The sequence below is a fragment of the Felis catus genome, chromosome C1, assembly GCF_018350175.1.
Source record: "Felis catus isolate Fca126 chromosome C1, F.catus_Fca126_mat1.0, whole genome shotgun sequence".
Classification (NCBI taxonomy): domain Eukaryota; kingdom Metazoa; phylum Chordata; class Mammalia; order Carnivora; family Felidae; genus Felis; species Felis catus.
Window position 1 is genome coordinate 194,586,195 of NC_058375.1, and position 20,442 is coordinate 194,606,636.

The window sequence follows — 20,442 nt, forward strand, 5'->3', positions numbered from 1 at the left end:
GGATTCTCTCTCTCTCAAAACAAATAAATAAACGTAAAAAAAAAAAAAGTCATGCTTTCATGATTTTGACTCCCCTAAGGTGCAATGCTTTCAACACAAGTAAGAAAGACCAGTCAGGGGGTAAAAGCCTTTGTGATCATCAAAAGTCGGTATCAGCCATCTCTTGGAGTAAATTTAAAGATTAAAGGACATTTCTCCAGTTACCCCCATTCCAGTTCTCCAGAGCTGCTTTGTTTTCCCAACATCCTGGGGATCCTATTCAGGTCTCCTTCCTGCTGCGGCCGTGAGATCTGTAAAAGCTGTTCCAGGTGACACACTATTGCTTTTTCAGAGCTTACCAATGGAGCTGTGCCTTTGAAAGCCTTGACCTGCACTTTAACCTCCCCAGAGCTTAGACAGCCAGGTGATCAACATACTGAGATACGCAAGTTTATTGTTGCTGGAATTAGAAGCTGAAGGCTTAAAAATACATAATGGAGGAAAAGTTTGTCATCATTCACATGCAAAAAGTTGAATATACCTTTAAGCTTCTCTTTCCCTTTTTCATCTTAGGAAATGTGAACCTGCCTTTTTCTTACCTCTCTCATTTTTCCTGCCTCCATTCCTAGATTTGAGATTTACTGGCAGGAGTCACCATCCCATCTAAAATATGGCATATTGTATATGATATTTTATTAATGTACGCAGGGCCAAAAAAAGTACAGAACCATGTCTCTCGTGAGACGACTAAAGCCATCTGCACCACCCCACAAGGCAAGTAAACACGCTGGCCTAACAATACAAGAGGTTGCAGATTTTCCTTGTTGCCACGGCAACCACTCATTGCTCTAGCTGCCATTTCCCTGAGCTGCGCAGAGAGAGGAGTGTGCAGAGCACAGTTATTTAGCATTCAAGGCTGGATCTGCAGACAAGCACCAGGGCCTCACTGCGAAGCGTCTGGGCCTGGAGGCGCCGATAGATGAGTACACAAAATGGGGATCTCGTCCGTGGTTTCCTTTGAATGGTTAGGCATCTGGGGCTGGAAAGAGTAAGAAAGACAGGATTGATTGAAAAAAAAAAGAAAGGCAATTCCACAAGGTTTGTATTTGTCATGTTTGCTTTGTCCTTATGGGGTCTCTATACCATTTGAGGCAGATTTGGGCATCAACTTCAATCATAAAATGTGGCTTGTCTTGTTGGTAAATAGAAGGGTCTGAACCTGATGGAGAGCTTGCTTACATGGACGTTATAACAATGAACTGTATCTCCTACTCTTGGTAAGATATGAGCTTGTAAATAGATATGAGCTTGTATATAGATATTGATAGCTAGAGCTTAAAATGTTTGCACAAAGTGGAGGAAAAGACAGGCACCAGATAACGTTGTTTACTTAAATGCGCAGTTAGGGGTGGTTCTTCCTGTAAAAATTGACTTCACATCTCTCTTTGCTCTTCAGCGGAAGTCTTAAAGTAGAATGAGATTGTCTTAAGTCAGTAATTCTGAATCAAAATATAAGGAAACCATGATTTCTCTAGACTTATTTTAATTAAACTCAGTGATGTAACAAATTAAAATATGATTTTGTTCCTTGGAATTTTAATTGCCTACAAACATTTCCAGTTGTGAGGAGCAAGGCTCTAACACAATATAATAAGAGATTTGAAAACTAATATTAATTTGCATACACATTTACTCCCATGTATATTCTTCCACAAAATGCCTCCCATGCACTTGGTGAAAATTAGTCCCATTTCTTTACATCTTGTTTTATACTAAATGTCAGAACCACAATCCCAATCACTAAAGAAAAATATTGTTTATCATTCTCTTTGGGCACTGACACTAAAAAATTATTTTGTTGAATTTGAATCTTAATGACTGCAACAGATTTGAGCTAAGAAAAATTAAGACCTACTTGTAAAATTATTCTGTCTGGCTTTTTTTTTTAAATGTAAATATAATTTAATTATCACTCTATTTTCTTACTTGACCCTCTCCCTGATCCTGTATTTTCCAAGACATTATCACATTTCCTCCTCTCTAATTTGCTATCACGTTTTGTCATCATATTTTTTAAGGTATTTTTGAGGTTTTTAAAATCTCCACTTAGGGAAGAATTCTACATGCCCCATAAAATCCTTTTCATTTGCAGTGAGCAGATGAAAATAATCAGTCATGGAAGCAAGTCTTCCTGGATTTATTTTTGGACAATGTAAGCCTTTGTTTTGATTAGCCTTATGCATAACCTTTATCTGTCTCGTTCCATTTCTTTTTTTTTTTTAAGTTTATTTACTTTGATGGGGGAGGGGCAGAGAGAGGGAGAGAGAGAATCCCAAGCAGGCTGCGTGCTGTTAGTGCAAAGCTTGATGCAGGGTTTGAACTCACGGACCACAAGATAATGACCTAAGCTGAAATCAAGAGTCAGACGCTCAACTGACTGTCTCTTGTTCTATTACTAAGAATTCTGTCCTCACAAGGGGCGCCTGAGTGGCTCAGTTGGTTAAGCACCCAACTTCGGCTCAGGTCATGATCTCACAGTTTATGGGTTCGAGCCCCGCGTCAGGCTCTGTGCTACAGCTCAGAGCCTGGAGCCTGCTTCAGATTCTGTATCTCCCTCTCTCTCTGCTCCTCCCCCACTTGTGTTCTCTCTCTCTCAAAAATAAACATTAAAAAGAAAAAGAATTCTCTCCTCACAAAAAAAAGATAAGAGAACAACTTTAATAGTAATTTGCAACAAATAAATTCCTCTGATATCTTGAGAATACATTAATCATTGATCAACAATGTATTTTTTAAGTGTAACTTATATATAAATTAACTATATTGCTTGTATGTGCCTGAGAAAAATGTCTGTCCCTATATACCAAATACCACCTCAAGGGCTGGCTCTGGTTTTGATGTTATTGTTGCTAAGCGGTTAGTAGACCAGGGAGTATCTCACGGTCATCGGTCATCGCTCCTCCTGTCCTTCCTCCCCTTGCGACTCTTTCTGCTTCAGGGTACCAAGCCTTTTCCTCTCATTCCCTCACACTTCACTGCTCCTTAGCACATTACATAAAGCACGTGCTTTGAGTGTCAGGGGAGTCTGGAAATTCATTTCAGGAGCAGATGAACGGAACAACTGGTGCTGCCTTGCAGATCTGATAGTGAAAGCATGATCTGACTTGGCATCGTGAGTCCTGAGGGGAAAAGGACACTGAGCCGCTTGCTGCCTGCTCACGGTGCGGCTCATCTCACAGAATGAGTCACCATTCGGCAACACTCATAGAAAGTACAATTCAAAACCCAGCCAAACTGATGACATATGTCTTAGGCTCTCATTGCAACTTTTAGTAAATATGCAAATGCTAGGTGGTTATTAGAACACAGAAATGAGAACAAAATGTCTGTTTCTACAACTTATTTCAAAAGTTCAAACCTTAAGACATTAGGCAAAATGACTAATAACAGAGGAATCAAGATTCAGAGAAAAATCATCTTTAATAGTATGATTCAGCTTCAGCAGCCTGAAAGTTAGATTCAAGATTTTCTGTCCAAATTTTTTATTTGGAAAGACAGATCGAGACAGTGTTGGGATATGAGCATCTCTGATTCTTCCATAAGTGACTCCAGCATGAAGGGTCAACTCCCCTGAGTGAACTAACAACCTTCTCTTTTGCAAAACAAGTTACATTTGCCCAACTAATCAGTGGTTTTATTCATGTTCTGCATTGAAACCAGTGATGGTAAAATGTTTTGAAAAGGTGCATATCCCACAGGAGAGGTTCTCAGAGTCCACGGTCAAAGATCCAGAACTGATGTTGATTTTATTCTTTCCAAGGAATCTCTTCTTCTGAACACCTGCATGTAACATGTTCGTATCTTGCTAATAGCACTCATTATATGGATCATGTTACTGGGCTTCTTACCTGTTTTAATCTCCAGCCCTAGGTTGTTAGTGTTTCGAGGTAGAAGCTGTGCTTCATTCATCATTTCACGTCCCTTTCAGTACGTGATGCAATGATTGTTTCCTATAGTAAGTACTAATAAATATTTTTGAATTGATATAAAGAAGAGAAAGAGTTCATATCCATGTTAGGTTTTGAGATCAGGAATCTCATAAGCAGAACAGGGCTCCAAAAATTATTTCACAGTATGAGCAACGCACTTGAGAGAATGATTGTATTGAGAGAAATGCTGGATATAAAGAAGCAAAAGGAGAAACTGAGAGAGGAAGCTAGAATCAAAGTGGGACTATCGAACTGTTGGCTGGAACAGAAAGGAATTAAGTAGGAACTCAGAAATACTGTAGTGAAAAGAAAGTCAAGACAGGATATAGCGGAAGATGGCATGGTCTAAAAATGAGAGTGTAAGTTTGGAGTAAAGAAAATATACCTTTGACTTAATTAAGGTAGCAGTATGACACCTGATTAGAAATATTTTCTTGATTGTAAAAATTAATGAACTGGAAAGAGTATGGAAACTCAGGGTAAATGACCTAAGAGACATCTATAGCAGCTAAGAAACACATGGACAGTGAATAAATTCTCATGCTCTTCCTGCAAAATTGAGCCCGATATAACAGTTGGCTCCACTTGAAAGGCACTGAAATATCCTGCAAACAGCTTTACAGTTCTTATCCCTGCTGATCCTCTGGTGTAATGTGTAAGGATCGCCTCACTGTTCTAGGTCAGGAGCTCATATTAGTTTCATTTCTGACAAATGGACAATCTGAATCTTGAAGCAAATGAATATTCTAAGTCATAGATTTAATTATCCTTCTTTAAAGGAATATACCAGTTTTGCCTTGGAGAGATGAATCCTATTTTTGAAGGTCAGCCTGAATAAAAGTATCACCAATGTCCTTTTTCTCTCTACTTCATCTTTGAGTCTGTAAAATGACTTGCAAATATAAGTTCTTCAGTAATAAACAGCATTTCTCTACTGAATAACAGGGATATTTATTTGTTAATTTTAGGAAAAATGTTTTGATTTCAATTGGATATGCTTCTCTAGTTTCATTATTTTAAAAAATGATAAGAGTTTTTTGTAACCCATTTTTTTTTTCCTTTTTGGTATACTAAAATGAAAGATGCTCCCATTTGTGTTTTCTGATTCTAATCATTAAGTATTTTAGTATTTATAAGACTGTTTTTCTTCTCCATAAGAGAAAACCATCATCATCATTTACTATTGCTTTTATAAACAGTTTTAAAAATGAAATTTTTAGGGGCGCCTGGGTGGCGCAGTCGGTTAAGCGTCCGACTTCAGCCAGGTCACGATCTCGCGGTCCGTGAGTTCGAGCCCCGCGTCGGGCTCTGGGCTGATGGCTCAGAGCCTGGAGCCTGTTTCTGATTCTGTGTCTCCCTCTCTCTCTGCCCCTCCCCCGTTCATGCTCTGTCTCTCTCTGTCCCAAAAATAAATAAACGTTGAAAAAAAAATGAAATTTTTAGATACTTTTTGCATTTTGCATGTTGCTATCCTTTATCTTAAAGCCTATGTACATTTTCTCTTTCTTAAAAAATTGTTTATTGTTTTTCCTCATCAGCTTAGAAACTAGAGATTTGTGCCTAAAGCACTGGAAAGATTGGAATAAATCTGCTTTACTCAAAGGTTTACCAGAACAAAAATGCTAACCTAGGGAAAACTGCTTCCCCCCTCCCCCCCAAAAAAAGCTTGACCTAGGTGACAAAGCATGGAAGATATTCCTCCAGATCAGTTCTCACCCAATTCTTAAAAGTCTTGATTTCAATCAGAAAACAAAGAACTGAGTTTGAAGCAAATACAGATTCTACTCTCCTAAAAAGTCACATTTTAGGAGGGGAAGTTCATGTATTTGGGGTAATAATGATCCCTGTGATCCCTGTCCTCATGACATATCTGCCATCCAGCCTATGAATATTATAGTGCTTGAAATGCCCTGTGGACCACACTGAACTTAACACATGATCTGAATGAAGCATTAAAAATACTGCTCAAGATGGGGTGCCTGGGTGACTCAGTCGGTTAAGCATCTGACTTCAACTCAGGTTATGATCTCATGGTTCATGGGTTCGAGCCCCACGTAGGGCTCTGTACTGACAGCTCAGAGCCTGGAGCCCACTTCAGAATCTGTGTTTCCCTGTTTCTCTGCCTCTCCCCCACTCACGTTCTCTCTCTCTTTCTCTCTCTCTTTCTCTCTCTCAAAAATAAATAAACATTAAAATAAATTTTTTTAAATACTCTCAAGAACTTGGATGTCTTGGTGACACAGATTTCCTTTCTAGTTGGATTTCATTGTTTAAGGAGGAGTAAATTGAAGCTACCCTCACTGATAATTTAATATTTTAGGACTGGATTCACCAGATGAGATTGAATTTGTTTTTTGGGTTTTTTTTTTTTCGTGTGAAAAATTATAAACTTCCCAAATTATGTTTAACTTTTTAAAGTAAATTTTTAAAATGATGAGCATTTCTTTAATTCTAATTGGAAATGCTTGAGTCTCCTGTGCCCCAAATAATGCTGAGTTTCACCTCTGCCTTATGCTCTGTGATGCAATTGGATATGAAAAAACTATATAAATACAAAGTATTTTTCTTCACCTGGTCTGTAGAGAAGTGAAAATTACCACATATGCTTTTTAGAAAATATTTTGGAAAATCTATTTGATTAAAATATTGAGGTGGTTCTTTTATTTTGTCCTATAAAATTTTAAGTTTGATGCTTTAATTCAATGGTTGCATTAAGACCATACTTCTCTTCCTATAGCTTTTGATTACCTTTTTCCTATCAGACCACGTTATTCATGCCTCTGCATTTCATGTTGCATGTCAGAATTAGCCAAAAAACAAAAAAAGAGCAGAAATAACAAAGTTCCCTGATTTCATGAAAGTTTTTCCTTTTATAGCAAACTTTTCTTCAGGAAAACAAAACCCCAAAATAAACCCAAATAAAACATTATTGAGGGGTAGAGGATATCTCTAAAAGTTAGGAAGAAAGTCTTGGTAAACTTTCAAGGGAAATAGAAATGAACCAGAAATATTTTCAGGCTTTTTCTTAGAACCAGGAATTGGGCAACCTGTTTGTGATCTACCGTGTACAAAATAACAAAATTATAATTTCATTTTGAAAAAATAAAAGCTACAAGTCCTGATATACAAATTTTTCTTATATCTCAGGAAGAAAATAATATACCTTTTCATATGTTTTTTATAGTAAATTGGATTTCACTGCCATGAAATGAAATGAAGGTTTATGAAATCTGATTTACCTTAGCATGAAGTAACCCCATCTATCCCTTACATGGGATTGTGGTTTTCATGCCAAATGAAACTCTCTGTTTTTAAACATAGTACAGCTTATAGTTACGGTAGCATCTGCCTACCTGGGGCCTGCCCTAAGCAAAATTATGAAGAAAATAAAACTTACCTTGAACACCTTTGGCTTTGGTTCCTGAATCTCGATTTCTTCGTTTTCTTCAGATTGTCTGTATGCATCTGAAGCTACCTCATGTGGTCAGGTTCCCCCCCCTCAACCCCATGCAAATCCCTTGCTTGATGTCAGCCTACCCACCTAGATAACATCTGGTCCTTACTTTTTTTTTTTTTTCAATTCTGCCACTCCATCAAAATCAATCTATTTTTCTCTTTCTGCTGGGCTTCTACAATAGAACAACCAGAACTGTTACCATAATCAGTTACAGCTTTATGCTTTCTAGATGTTTTTTACGTTCTGATATAAAGCTTCAATGTCTTTGGCTGATTTAAGCATGATATAGATGGCACCCACAATGTGCAAGTATTTCTAGAAGTATACTTTGTAACAATGATACCAATACACAGAGAAGAGATAGAGATTGACATGGTAAATAACACTGAAGTAAAATCATCAATGTAAAATTTTATTTCAACAGATCTCTAAGAGGTATTTTCTAAAGTAGAATGTGTATGTTATTTGCAAATTTCTGAAGAAAACTTTGAAGTTACTATTACTTGTTCTTGTTATACATAATGAAACTTTTGAATCTGTGGATGGAGAGAAATTCATTTAATAACATTTTCTTTTCTTTTTTTTAATTTTTTTTAACGTTTATTTATTTTTGAGACAGAGAGAGACAGAGCATGAACGGGGGAGGGTCACAGAGAGAGGGAGACACAGAATCTGAAACAGGCTCCAGGCTCTGAGCGGTCAGCACAGAACCCAACGCGGGGCTCGAACCCACCGACCGTGAGATCATGACCTGAGCCGAAGTCGGACGCTTAACCGACCAAGCCACCCAGGTGCCCCCATTTAATAACATTTTCTATGGGATGCATTAATCAATCCAGAATACAAAAGTAGTCATCTTTATTCTAGAATAATTTTTGTCATGAAGAAATTAAAAATTCTATTGAAGTCTTTCCTCTTTCCTATCATAATGTGACCAAATTACAAATATAACTTTGGACTTGACACTTATTTTCTTACTTAAAGGATCTTGCAAAGTCTCTTGATTTTGCTACTTAGAGGTCCTAGAAAAAAGTCTTTAGGGGCGCCTGGGTGGCTCAGTTGGTTAAGTGTCCCACTTCAGCTCACGTCACGATCTCACGGACCTTGAGTTCGAGCCCCGAGTCGGGCTCTGGGCTGATGGCTCAGAGCCTGGAGCCTACTTCCGGTTCTGTGTTTCCCTCTCTCTCTGCCCCTCCCCCGTTCATGCTCTGTCCCTCTCTGTCTTCAAAAATAAATAAACGTTAAAAAAAATTAAAAAAAGAAAAAAGTCTTTAACTATTATTAATTTTACTTGTTTGGAACTTTTCCAGAGAATGTGCCACACTTATCTTGTGTTGTGGCTGAGCTTTTATTTAACAAAAATTATTAATGAATAATAGAGGGTTAGCTCAAAACTCTATCTTCTTATTTTTCTTTTTGTTTTATTTTCACAGCATTTTAGTTTCCAGAATTTCATAATGTAATTAATTCTATTGTACCTTTGCCCACAGATTATTGAATTATGGTTCTCTGGTATATGTATATTCATTTATAATTTGAAATTTATGAAGAATTACCATATACACTTATTAGTGACTTGAAATCTGCCAAGTGGTTTTAGGGCTTGTGTAAAGAGAATATTTGTGGATGGTATTTTATATAGCTATAATGGCAAAAATAAAACAGGCAGTTATAGAAGATGGAGAATCACTTACTTAAAACATTTATAGTTCATGAGAGACTTGATAAGAAGAAAGCACATAAGGTTGATGTATATGCTGCTATTTGCACATTCATTCTTAGAAACATGGTGGGACTGGAGGCTTAAGCAAACTATAATTACATAAAAATCATGTTGGTCTCTCTATGTGCTGATTGTACCCTACGATGTGTTGTGAACAAAGTGATTTTCCTATCACACAGTTCCTAAATTCCATATGCTTCTAGGTCACAAGGCCTCCAAAGGCCTTACATACAAAGCATGTAAGTTATACTATGATGGGGATGAGATAGCAGCAGTGAACAAAAGGTGATTTCTGCCATTTTATCATAACAAACACTTTCTTCTAGAAGAAATAACTAAGTTTATAGAAGTAACTAGTAAAAACTATTCCTGGTATATAGACAACTTAACATTTCGAAAGTTTACTCCAATGACTTTTTTTGGAACCTGGAATACTTTTCCATTTTTCCGTCATATCCTCTGTCTGAAGCATTCCTAAGTTTTGAAACTATAGGAACCTAGGGGTACCTGGGTGGCTCAGTCGGTTGAGCGTCTGACTTTGGCTCAGGTCATGATCTCACGGTTTGTGACTTCGAGCCCCATGTCGGGCTCTGTGCTGACAGCTCAGAGCCTGGAGCCTGCTTCAGATTCTGTGTCTCCCTCTCTCTCTATGTGCTTTCCCCACTCACACTCTGTCTCTCGCACGCGCACTCTCAAAAATAAACATTTAAAAATTTTTTTTTGAAACTTTAGGAACATTGATTCACCCAAATCCTAGCCTCACTCTAGGTGGTCAAAGTCTTTGAGGTACCCAAGTACAAGTGGAACTTTAAAAACATGGAGAGACCTTTATGTATATGAGTGCTGGCACACACACACACACACACTACTGCATTTCTACACAAACGTTTAAATTTTGTTTATCCCACAGTTACTCTAAGTGTGAATTTATTTAAGGTCTCTTAGTTTTATTGATATTTTATCTTCCCATTAATGTTATTAATAATGTCTCAAGACTTAATTTACCTCAAATGCATTTCTCCCCCATAAACTAAATTGATCTTTGTTTTAATCAGTAAGTCTTTAGAAGAAATCTTTGGAAGAAAGGTATGCAAAGACCTACAGCTGCAACATTGGCAAGGGTGACCTTTGAGATCAGAGTCTGACTCAGGAAGGATATGCCAGTGCTGGCCTCTTTAATTAATGCTGAGGTGCCAAGGAAACAAACAAACAAAAACCAACAATCTGCTCTTTTAATTTCCTTCTTCACCAGTTGATTGCAGGAAATAGTTTCAGAGAAACCATTTGCTCTCCAAATTAAGCAAGGAACTTTTCTTCTTTCCCTGTTTTTATGAATTTATCAAGGGTATTTGTCTAGCACAGTGCTTCCAACTACACAGTGCTTTCCTTGTTGACTAGCTTCCATCAGCAGCAGCAATTAGCACCCGTTTCCTAGGCAACCATTCTGTACCCTACTGAGAAAAACCTTTCCTTGTCAGGAGCATTCTATCTAAAATTGTTTTGTTTTCCTTCTTTCACAAGTGTACAGTAGGCTTACTTGTCATTTCTTTTAACACGGCATTATTATGTCCATTATTCTTAAAAGAAGAAACATTTACTGGCTTTTATATTCCATATGTTTGAATTTATTGTTAGTGTCTCTTACTTCTCCCTTAACAACCTGAAAGAAATCAACAAAAATATGTTCTCAAGCATATGCCAACTTGTTTTGGATTTTTTGTCCACAGTCTAATTGGTGAGCCTTTGCATGTTCAAGTAATCACAGCTGGTCCTGATGAAAACTCAAAGAGTACACGTTCAAAATCAAACTTCTGTGTCTACCAACAATGTCGTGTTGCTCAGAGGCAAGTTGAAGTTTCCAGGACCACTGAGAAAGTTTTAACTCCATTGCTTTTGTTATGAATCAGCCAAGCAATATCGATAGATTAACATAACAAAATAACTAAACTAGAAATAATGTGCCAAAAAACAGGGCCTTGGGACTGTGTTAAAAATTTGACGTGATAAAATACCAGAGGAACATAGCAACGGTATAGCATGAATCAGCACTTGGAATAAGCCAGAAGGTTATAACAGCTGTACATGCTGAATAGTATTGCATACTACTGAATAATACTATAGGTAGAGTAAAATTTAGTTTATCATTTTAGTTTAATGGCAGGCACCTGACATATTGTGTGTTAGGCAGTGGTTCAGCATTTAGGCAAGGAGGTACTCCTGGGGGAAAATGACAGAATTATCTCTGTATGTGGCAAAAACTTTCGTATCTTTATATCTTGTCAAATGATGATTATAGACTTCGATGACTGCAAGACAGCAAGAGTGATTAAACCAGTGATACAGAATTTAAATGAGCAACTGATATATATATATATATATATATATCATTGCATTTAATTGCCACAACACACCAAAAGGTGAACACCAGTTTAATTCCCACTTTACAGATGGGGAATCTGAAGGTTAGAGAGATTGTCACTCACTTGCAGCTAGTAAGAGATAGAGGCAGAATTTTCTGACACCACAATCTACTACTCTAAAATATTTGAACTACACCAATATAATTCAAAGTGTTGTCTAAATGGGACCGTAAGTTACCTTTATCCATTATTTTGCCAGTTTTCCCATCGAGAAAATGTATTATTGTGTGGATTCAATATGTTGATGAGAAATAAAAGTGCCTGGGGTAGCAACTTATAAATTTGTATCACAATATGATGTTTATTCATTATTTAGGTGAAATATAAGTAGCTTAGTATGATATCTTTTGAGGATTATCAGGTAGGTTTCTGTAGATGCAAGCATGTCTTAATTAGTGTCTTATCCCTATTTGCCTCCTATATGTATATGTATTCCCCAATACCAACAAAAAATATTCTTTCTTTCCAGAATTCATTTTATCTACCAAGGGCTTCCTTGATAGTGTTTTTTGAATACTGGCCCCATCTCCATTGCCCAGAATAAGTTTTTAGGACAGACTTCACTTTTTACTTAAAGGTGTTTATCTATACAGTGATGATCTGTTATCACCCATGGCTCTGTCACCTGGGTTGTATCTTTAAATCTCTTATTTTGTATCTGCCTATCATTTTAATAGACAAATGTGTTTTAAATAAGTTGATTTTAATGTTTTCCTTCAAACTGATTTAGGGTCACATTACTTACCAAATTAGATCCCAGTTGTCATTCATTTTATTTAGATATGATATGACTTAGAACCATGTCATGAAATATTTTTGTAATACTTACAGAAACTGTCTCACTAACTGTAATGACACTATTAAAAAATATTAATATTCAAATACTGGTTCTCACTTCAATGCAAAAACTACCATTAGTTATTTACATTGAGAACCTGACATTAACAAGAGTGAAAATAAAATACAAATTATATACACTCCTTAACTAAGGCAATTTTTAACATAAACTAAAAAATATCCACTACCAGAAAACTTTAGATGTTCAAAAGAAAGATAACTGAGTCCCTAATAATTTCTGCTTATGCTAAGAAGTATAACGTTTTCAGCTGTGAAGATCAATGTTACCTTTCAGTTATGTATAATAATTTCCCAGTTTATGTGTAATCTAGATTCATCTTTAATCTTATGAACAACTAAGTCCTATTTATAGTTTTATACATATAATGTGTCAAAGAAAAAAATAACCAAAAAATAGAGTATAAAGTAGGATAGGGAATAAAGAAGTAGAAAAAATAAACAATGAAAAATTAAAATGTAGCTCTTACCTGAAAAAAGATTTTTTCATGTTGCTAATAGTTCTCAGGAGAAGACAGGGGTTATCAGGCCTCTTGGAGTGCTGTCCAGAAGATGGTCCTAAATTGGGACGCTAGCAGAAATCTAGAGCAGGTCATAGCCCAGGACCTCTGCAGCCAGGATAAATGGCTATAAAGCCATAAAATAAATAACAAAGAAAGTTTTTACTTCCCTCTAGCTTTGTCTAGGAAAGTCAAAGCAAAACCAAAAAACACTGTCCCTGAAATCAACATGTATGATTGCAGATTAACTCTATTATCTGATGTTCATAATAGTAATAGGCTAGTTGATCTGGACCTTTAGTTGCTCTTCCTTTGAAGCAGAAATACCAGAAGACCCAGAAGAATGTATGACTGGGGGAAATAAAGACAACTTGGTGAAGAACTCCTTGGAAGTCTCAAGTTCCTTGATGTCCCAGGCCTGTTCTATAATTATGCAATTGAGTCTGCACAGCAACTTGTGAGACAAGTGCTATTAGTATTTCCATTTCATGGATGAGGGATAGAAACCCAATTATTCTGAGTAAATTTCATATTTTTTAAAATTTTTTATTGTGTTTTTCTTTTTTTTAAGAGAGAGAGAAAATGTGAGGTGGGTAGGGGCAGAGAGAGACAGAGACACAGAATCTGAAGCAGGCTCCAGGCTCCAAGCTGTCAGCACAGAGCCTGACGTGGGGCTCGATCTAATGAACCACAAGATCATGACCTGAGCTGAAGTTGGACACTTAACCGACTGACCCACCCAGGCACTCCATTCCAAGTACATTTCTTAGTATGAAATAACTAGAAAGTAGCAATCCTAGAGTTTGTGCCCACATTTCTCAGAATTAAAGTCCATGTGACTTCCTTTAATCCACAATATAAAAGGGAATGATCTCCCAGATAGAAAGATTTGTTGGATAGATGGATGGTTTGATGGATGGATAAGTGGATAGAGTCATTTAATAGATATTTGTAGAATGAATGAGTAAATTATATATAGATACAGATTATAGATATAGATAGATATATAGATACATCATACACACATCATAACTCTTATATTTTTATCTTTGTAGGTCTGATTTTGTGACTCTCTTCTTTGTCTTCTGTGTTTGTTTGGCATGTTTACCGTTAATTTTCTCTGAACTTTCCTCAAACCTTGAGTGAATTTTCTTCTGTCCCAGGAGCCAGGCTTTAAGGGTAAAACTCACCCGGAGATCTGCTGATTAGATTTCTGTTGGGAAAAGGCCATTTGTCCTTGGGGGGAGGAAGCTACCTCCCTGCACTGACAGCAGCCCTTGCTTAGAGGAAGATTTTAAAGTGACTGGACCAATTGAAACCCTCAGGATAATCCTATGCTCATGTTTTATTGCACTGGGAAAATAATATGAGACAATGTGATATTTCCTGTTTGAAAAGTTTTAGCAATATTACGCTTTCAAAAAAAATGAAGATAATATGTCATTATCTTGGCTCCCACACAGCCTGTTTGCTTATTCTAAAATAGCATTTCTTAAAGTCAGTTAAGTTCTTTTAAGGAAAAATAGATAATTAATTCTCCCACGACTGAGTTAAATTATTTTCTTACACATTTTGCTTAAATATATACAAATGCAAAATTACCTTATTCATAAGCTCTTATTCAACTGTGAAACTCAAACACATTTATAAATCAGTTTTATCTGAAACAACAAAGCCAACAAAATTCAAATGTTCCACTACTTATTATGTAAAATAAACTATTGCTTTACTGAAACTAAACTATTGCTCACAAGAAATGGGGTAATGGGTGGTAACAGTGCATTTTTATTTAGGTTGGACATGTCCACACTAACTGGAGAAAAGTAATGATCCTATTTTTCCTTTCCTTGTCTCTAGAATATTTTGAAAGTCTGTTGTGTAGTGTACCATGATGTTATTTGGCCTACGTCTTCTGTGAATGCATTTTTTATTGTAGAGTGTTCACTCACCCCTGTTCTCTTCTCATTAGCCCACAACAGGTAAACTAATTGTCTATAGTGTCACAATTCTAAATGCAATTCCAAACAAAAAAACAAATAATGTGGCGTTGCTCAGTTATAATTTGTTCACACAAACCAATAGATACTTTTTATTATTTTTATTGGATTATTTTTTTCAAATTAAGAAATTTTATTCATGTTAAGTGTTTGCAGACTCTGGAAAATTCATCAGTACTTACACAAGAATCTGTAATGCTCATTTAAGAAATACTGTTTTGAAATACATCAAAACTTAAACAAGAACTCAGTAAATAATTAATTTGGGGAGGTTTAAGTTAGTAAATATAATAACGAGCATGGATTATTTCTAAGCTTGTGTAAATAGCATGAACAAAACCTTTCATGTTAACTTTTCATACTTTCAAAAAACTTTGTTAGGCATCCAGTCTGAGTAAACATCAATGAGAGGAGCTTCAAGGACTGCAACAGTGATAAAGAGAGAGTCTTTGGGGCGCCTGGGTGGCTCAGTCGGTTGAGCATCCGACTTCGGCTCAGGTCATGATCTCACGGTCCGTGAGTTCGAGCCCCGCGTCGGGCTCTGTGCTGACAGCTCAGAGCCTGGAGCCTGTTTCAGATTCTGTGTCTCCCTCTCTCTCTCTGACCCTCCCCCGTTCATGCTCTGTCTCTCTCTGTCTCAAAAAAAAATAAAATAAATAAATGTTAAAAAAAAAAACTAAAAAAAAAAAAAAGAGAGAGAGTCTTTGACTTGGGAAACTCTACAAAGCAGGGGAGATAATTCTCAGCACAATTCCATGCAAGATGTACTAAGTGCCATAGGAGATACTATACTGGTGTAAATGCCACCAGGGTAATGCAGGAATGATCCATAAGATACATGGGTTTCATATATGTCCCAGTTTCCTCTGTGTTTGCTCCACCTCTCCATTACACTGAATTTCCTATGAAACACTGAGGTTCTAGAAGAACTGAAAATCATTTTATTGATTTTAAAAGTCTGAATTTTATTGAAAATGATTATATGGAAGTGAGGTAAGTTATCTATTACACTATTCAACTTTATCTATAAGATATATAGGTAGGCAGGTAGATGGCTGATAGAGAGGACAGATAGATGGATACATACATACATACATACATACATACATACATACATAGACGTGCGGATACATAGTTATTGCTCAGTTGTGGTCAATTACTTGTTTCATAGTCTCAGAATACATTTAGGAATAGCAGTTTTGTACTTTAGGTAGAGGAGCAGGTCTGAGAGTGAACGTTACCTTAGTTCATACCTTTAGAAGAATAGAAGAATTTATGTATTTCCACTGGGCATTCTCACATGACTGTTAGGGAGGTTTAAGGTTATTTTCTCATTATTCCTTCTGCTGTTTTTCTGCTTGAGACAAAGAACAGCATAATAGGGAATCTGGGTTCTAATTTCAGTTTGCCTCCATTGACTGTGTGAACTTGAGCAAATCTCATAACCATGCCTAGCCTATATTTCCTCATCTACAAAATGAGAGAATATAGATACAATCTACTCTTCAAGCCCTTTTAGCTCTGCAGCTGTGGTGCTGTGAATTAAATTGCATACGATAAAACCACCTTACAAGAATGAGCTGTATCTTATTAGTCTGAAATCATAATTCTTTACATTTTTCACAATATTAAGAGAAGATCCTTCTTAGTTTAAGCTAAATTGAGAGTATAAAATGTGTCGTGTAAAAAAAATGTTTTATGAAAAGTACTGAGTACATAAATATATGAGACAAATTTGCTGGAGCCTTGTTTAGAAATTAAAACTTTTTCAGAAATAATTTTAAGTAGTCTGTCAGTACTTGCTCTTTGAATACTTAAAGTTTGAATGAGGTCTCCAGCTTCCTAAAATTATATTTCAAGAATAAAAGAAATATTACATCACATTTAGTTTAGTTATAGCACCTGAGGCATTTTACAAGATCCCAATTATTTGGAAGTTGGTTTTCTAAGTATGATATTTATAGTGAGAATGTCTAATTCTCTGGCCTGTTAGTCGTCTGTTTCCTCATCTGAAACATAGAAGTAACAATAGTAAATCATTCATTGAAATAATGAGGGCAAACACTTTAGCAGAGTGCTTGGCACATAGCACCGTATTTTTAAAAGCTGCTTCTATTCCTGTGACTGCTACCCGGTCTAGATAAGGGTGTTTCTACAGTGCATCAAGACTGTATGTAGGCTATAGTGTCAAGTGGCTATTTAAAAATCAGGAACTTAGACATGTGATGGCAAATATACTCAATAAGGTGATCTAGCTTTTAAAATTCAGATAAATCCTATGCAAGTGGATTGCTCACCCCAAAATCTAGGTTTCAAGCACTATACTCTGTCATCCTGGGTGGGGTAAGGAAGGCTTTCCAGAGAAGGCTAAATCTAAATGAACCAGGAAAAATTAGGATTCCCACTGCCCTCTATCAACCTGCTTGTAAATGTGCAAATTCTGATCATAGAAAAGTCAAAGTAAGGATTTATTCTGAAAGCTAACATAACGAGAACAAATCGCACTGCCCCACCCTCCTTGTGTAGAACAACTTGTTTCTGTAAGGGCGGTACATGGGATTATTTGCTACTTCTTTCATTTTTAGTTGATGATATACAGAACATTGTTTCTTGAATATTTATCTGACTTGGTTATATAAAATTAGCACTGGGATATGCTCCAGGAGGTCCCACTTCAGCCCAAAAACTAGTTATCTGGCATCTCACAAACCGGTTATTTTAATGATGAACCCCCCTTAACCCCATCTTGTTGAGTGAAACTATTGTCCTGACGAGGTGAGTATATATCATATGGCCTTAAAAATCTTTAAAACTTCTGCTGTCTCAAAAAGTAGTAGCTCTTTAGAAAGAGACCATCTGATATATCATTTTCATGTGTTTCATTCAAATTTTATCTTCCCAGGATTTTCTTAATCAGTATTGTTTACACTGATCCTGAATAATGCTGTTTGATCACAAATTCACATTTTGAGGCCTCATTTTTAGGTTTTAAATCATGGTATTTCTGCAAATCAGCATAGAAACTATTGCAAAGAAAGTTTTCTGGAAAACCACAAAACATTTTATATTAAGCCCAAGATGAATCTTCTCTTCTCTGAATTTGTGTTACTTGGTACAAAAACTTTGTTTCTGTTTGCATCAACAGCTTTTAAAAACAAATTGCCACCCAAATTAATTATTTTTTTTATTCTGTGTTCATTTTGCATAGCTCCCAGAATGCCAAACCCTTTTTTTCCTCTTTATTCTTTTTTCTTTTTCTGATTACAATATATGTATTTGTGTTTTATCTACAATTTAATAAATTCTATCGTACTTATTTTGGGGGGGGATAGAAAATAAAATCTTAATCAGCCATATTGTTTCCTTACTTTTCCCCTTTGCTGCCTGTTTTGGACGTCTCATCACTTTCTTTTCTTTTGTTACTGTGTATTACAGAGGAGGTGTCTGCAAGGATCGTTCAAGTAGTCACGGCTGAGGCTGTAGCAGTCCTGAAAGGTGAACAAGAGAAAGAAGCTGAACATAAAGTCCAGCCTGCAGCTCTACCTTTAGGTAAATGGGAAAGAACCCTCGGTCAGGGACTATGCCTGCTGTGCCCTGATCACAGGACCAAGTCTTCATGTTCAAAGGAAGGCCCTACTTCATACTTCATCCTTACATATAACATTCATCAAACACCTCTGTTGGGAGGCACTGGCACCTGTTTTCACTTTCTTCCCAGGCTCATTTGTGGTATTTGGACAGTCTTTAGAGTAATAAGCTTATAGTTAGACTTTGCCCCTAAATCGTTTTTAAATTTTCATTTCTAGACCACTGGAGATACTTACTATAAAAATAAAGCCAATGCATATTGATGTCACGACACCCACTTGTATAGAAAATGTGTTAAAACTTTAATTAGAAATGATCATTTCCCTTTATGGATTTTGGCGAATGATTGTCTAGTCTTATTTCAGTCTCCCTGAACCAGCTATAGAAAACCTACAGTCAGGGCTTTGTTAGAATCATGAGTGACTTTGTATCCCAGTATGGTCTTCACTTGGTTCATCTAAGGGCACTAGATAGCATTGCTCTCTCCCTTGGTCACAAGTCAGATGCCCTCCAGAGCCAAACAAGTAATGTAATGGTGTTTGCCAAAGAAAACACTCTCAGCCAAAGGCTTGCTGACTCTTCTCTAAATAGATGGTAGATAGATAGATAGATAGATAGATAGATGATAGATACATGGTAGATAGATAGATAGATAGATAGATAGATAGATAGATAGATGTAGGTGTATATACATGCAAAGACACAAAAAAGAAAACTCTTAGGTTCAACATATGTCTATTTCACAGGTACATATAACTAATCCACAGAAAGGTATAATTTTAAAGCCTAAAAAATAGTACATATCCAACGCATGTCTCATGTACCCTTAATATTTGATTTTCTGGTCAGTACCCCTTTAAGCAATTTGAGCAACTCAAAAAATTAAGCAATTAAAATTCTGCTCTCCCAGAATAATCAATACTCATTATTTGTAGTAGAATGTTCTTTGATTATAAAGGTTTATTTTTCTCTTAAAACAGGAGGGAAAGTATATTATTCAAAGCATTGACCTTCTGCTTGTGGTTCACTTCTATTCCTTAAATAGAAGACCCCCACCCATTTTTTTAAAATTTGAAACTTGAAGGGAGCCTGGGTGGCTCGGTTAAGTGTCCAACTTCAGCTCAGGTCATGATCTCACGGTTCATGAGTTCGAGCCCTGCGTCGGGCTCTGTGCTGACAGCTTGGAGCCTGGAGCCTGCTTCAGATTCTGTGTCTCCCTGTCTTTCTGCCCCTCCCCTACTTGTGCTCTGTTTCAAACAAACATTTAAAAATTAATTAATTAATTAAAATAAAAATCGAAACCTGAAAATGTGTTATATAGAAACCTATGGGTCAAGGGGTTAAGAAGTTGCCTGTGACCCCAAAGCTCCAACTAGTAACTGATTTAGGAGAGGGGAAAACAGATGCTCTTTAAAATAGATTTTCCTGCTGGCCTTGATGATAAACATTTCCTTTCGCAATTTCTCACCTTCATAGGAGTAGTCATAAAGAAGGCAAGAGTCTTGAAAAGAAGTAGAGTTAACTGTGGTGTTAACATCTTTTAGAACCTTTCTCTTTGGCTCTCTATGTATAATGCCCAGGCCAGAAGATTACTCAGCTCCCACTAGTGCATGGTTTCCGTCTGAAGGTTGCCTCAGGCTCTGGTAGCTTCATTTTTTCTTTTCTGAGAATACATAACAGAAGATGCATTTTGACATTAGACTCAGTGGACAAAATGTTGTTTAAAAAAATACATCACCTATAATACTGTGAATGACGAAGGTTACATATGTTTCCAGATCAAAAATTTAAACAATATAGAGTTCTAATTTTTTTTCAGTCAGCCAAGCTAAATCCAAACTACAGTGCTTGCCTGTGCGTTTGAATATAGTAGATTAGGGCCAGAATAAAATATTATATTAATCAAACAAGCAGACACAAATAAATGGGATTAA

At 36.4% G+C, this 20,442-nt stretch overlaps 1 protein-coding gene and 1 long non-coding RNA gene across 45 annotated transcripts in view; one reads left to right on the forward strand and one right to left on the reverse strand.

The window, feature by feature from the left end:
* The window catches only part of MAP2 (microtubule associated protein 2), a 282,928-nt gene that overhangs the window by 211,006 nt on the left and 51,480 nt on the right, over nucleotides 1-20,442 (forward strand). For 43 of the 44 annotated variants that reach the window (XM_019838577.3, XM_019838585.3, XM_019838575.3 and 40 more), the window contains one exon: nucleotides 18,356-18,469. In XM_019838577.3, the coding sequence (XP_019694136.2) occupies nucleotides 18,356-18,469 (114 nt within the window). Of the gene's footprint in view, nucleotides 1-937; nucleotides 1,078-18,355; nucleotides 18,470-20,442 lie in introns of those variants that run through there. The other variant, XM_019838593.3, reaches the window with a different exon arrangement.
* LOC123379259 lies at nucleotides 414-18,410 on the reverse strand. The gene is made up of 4 exons (XR_006583514.1): nucleotides 18,289-18,410; nucleotides 16,174-16,274; nucleotides 12,894-13,050; nucleotides 414-1,018 (listed from the first exon to the last, which is right to left on the reverse strand). It is a non-coding gene; the product is annotated as an uncharacterized LOC123379259 (long non-coding RNA).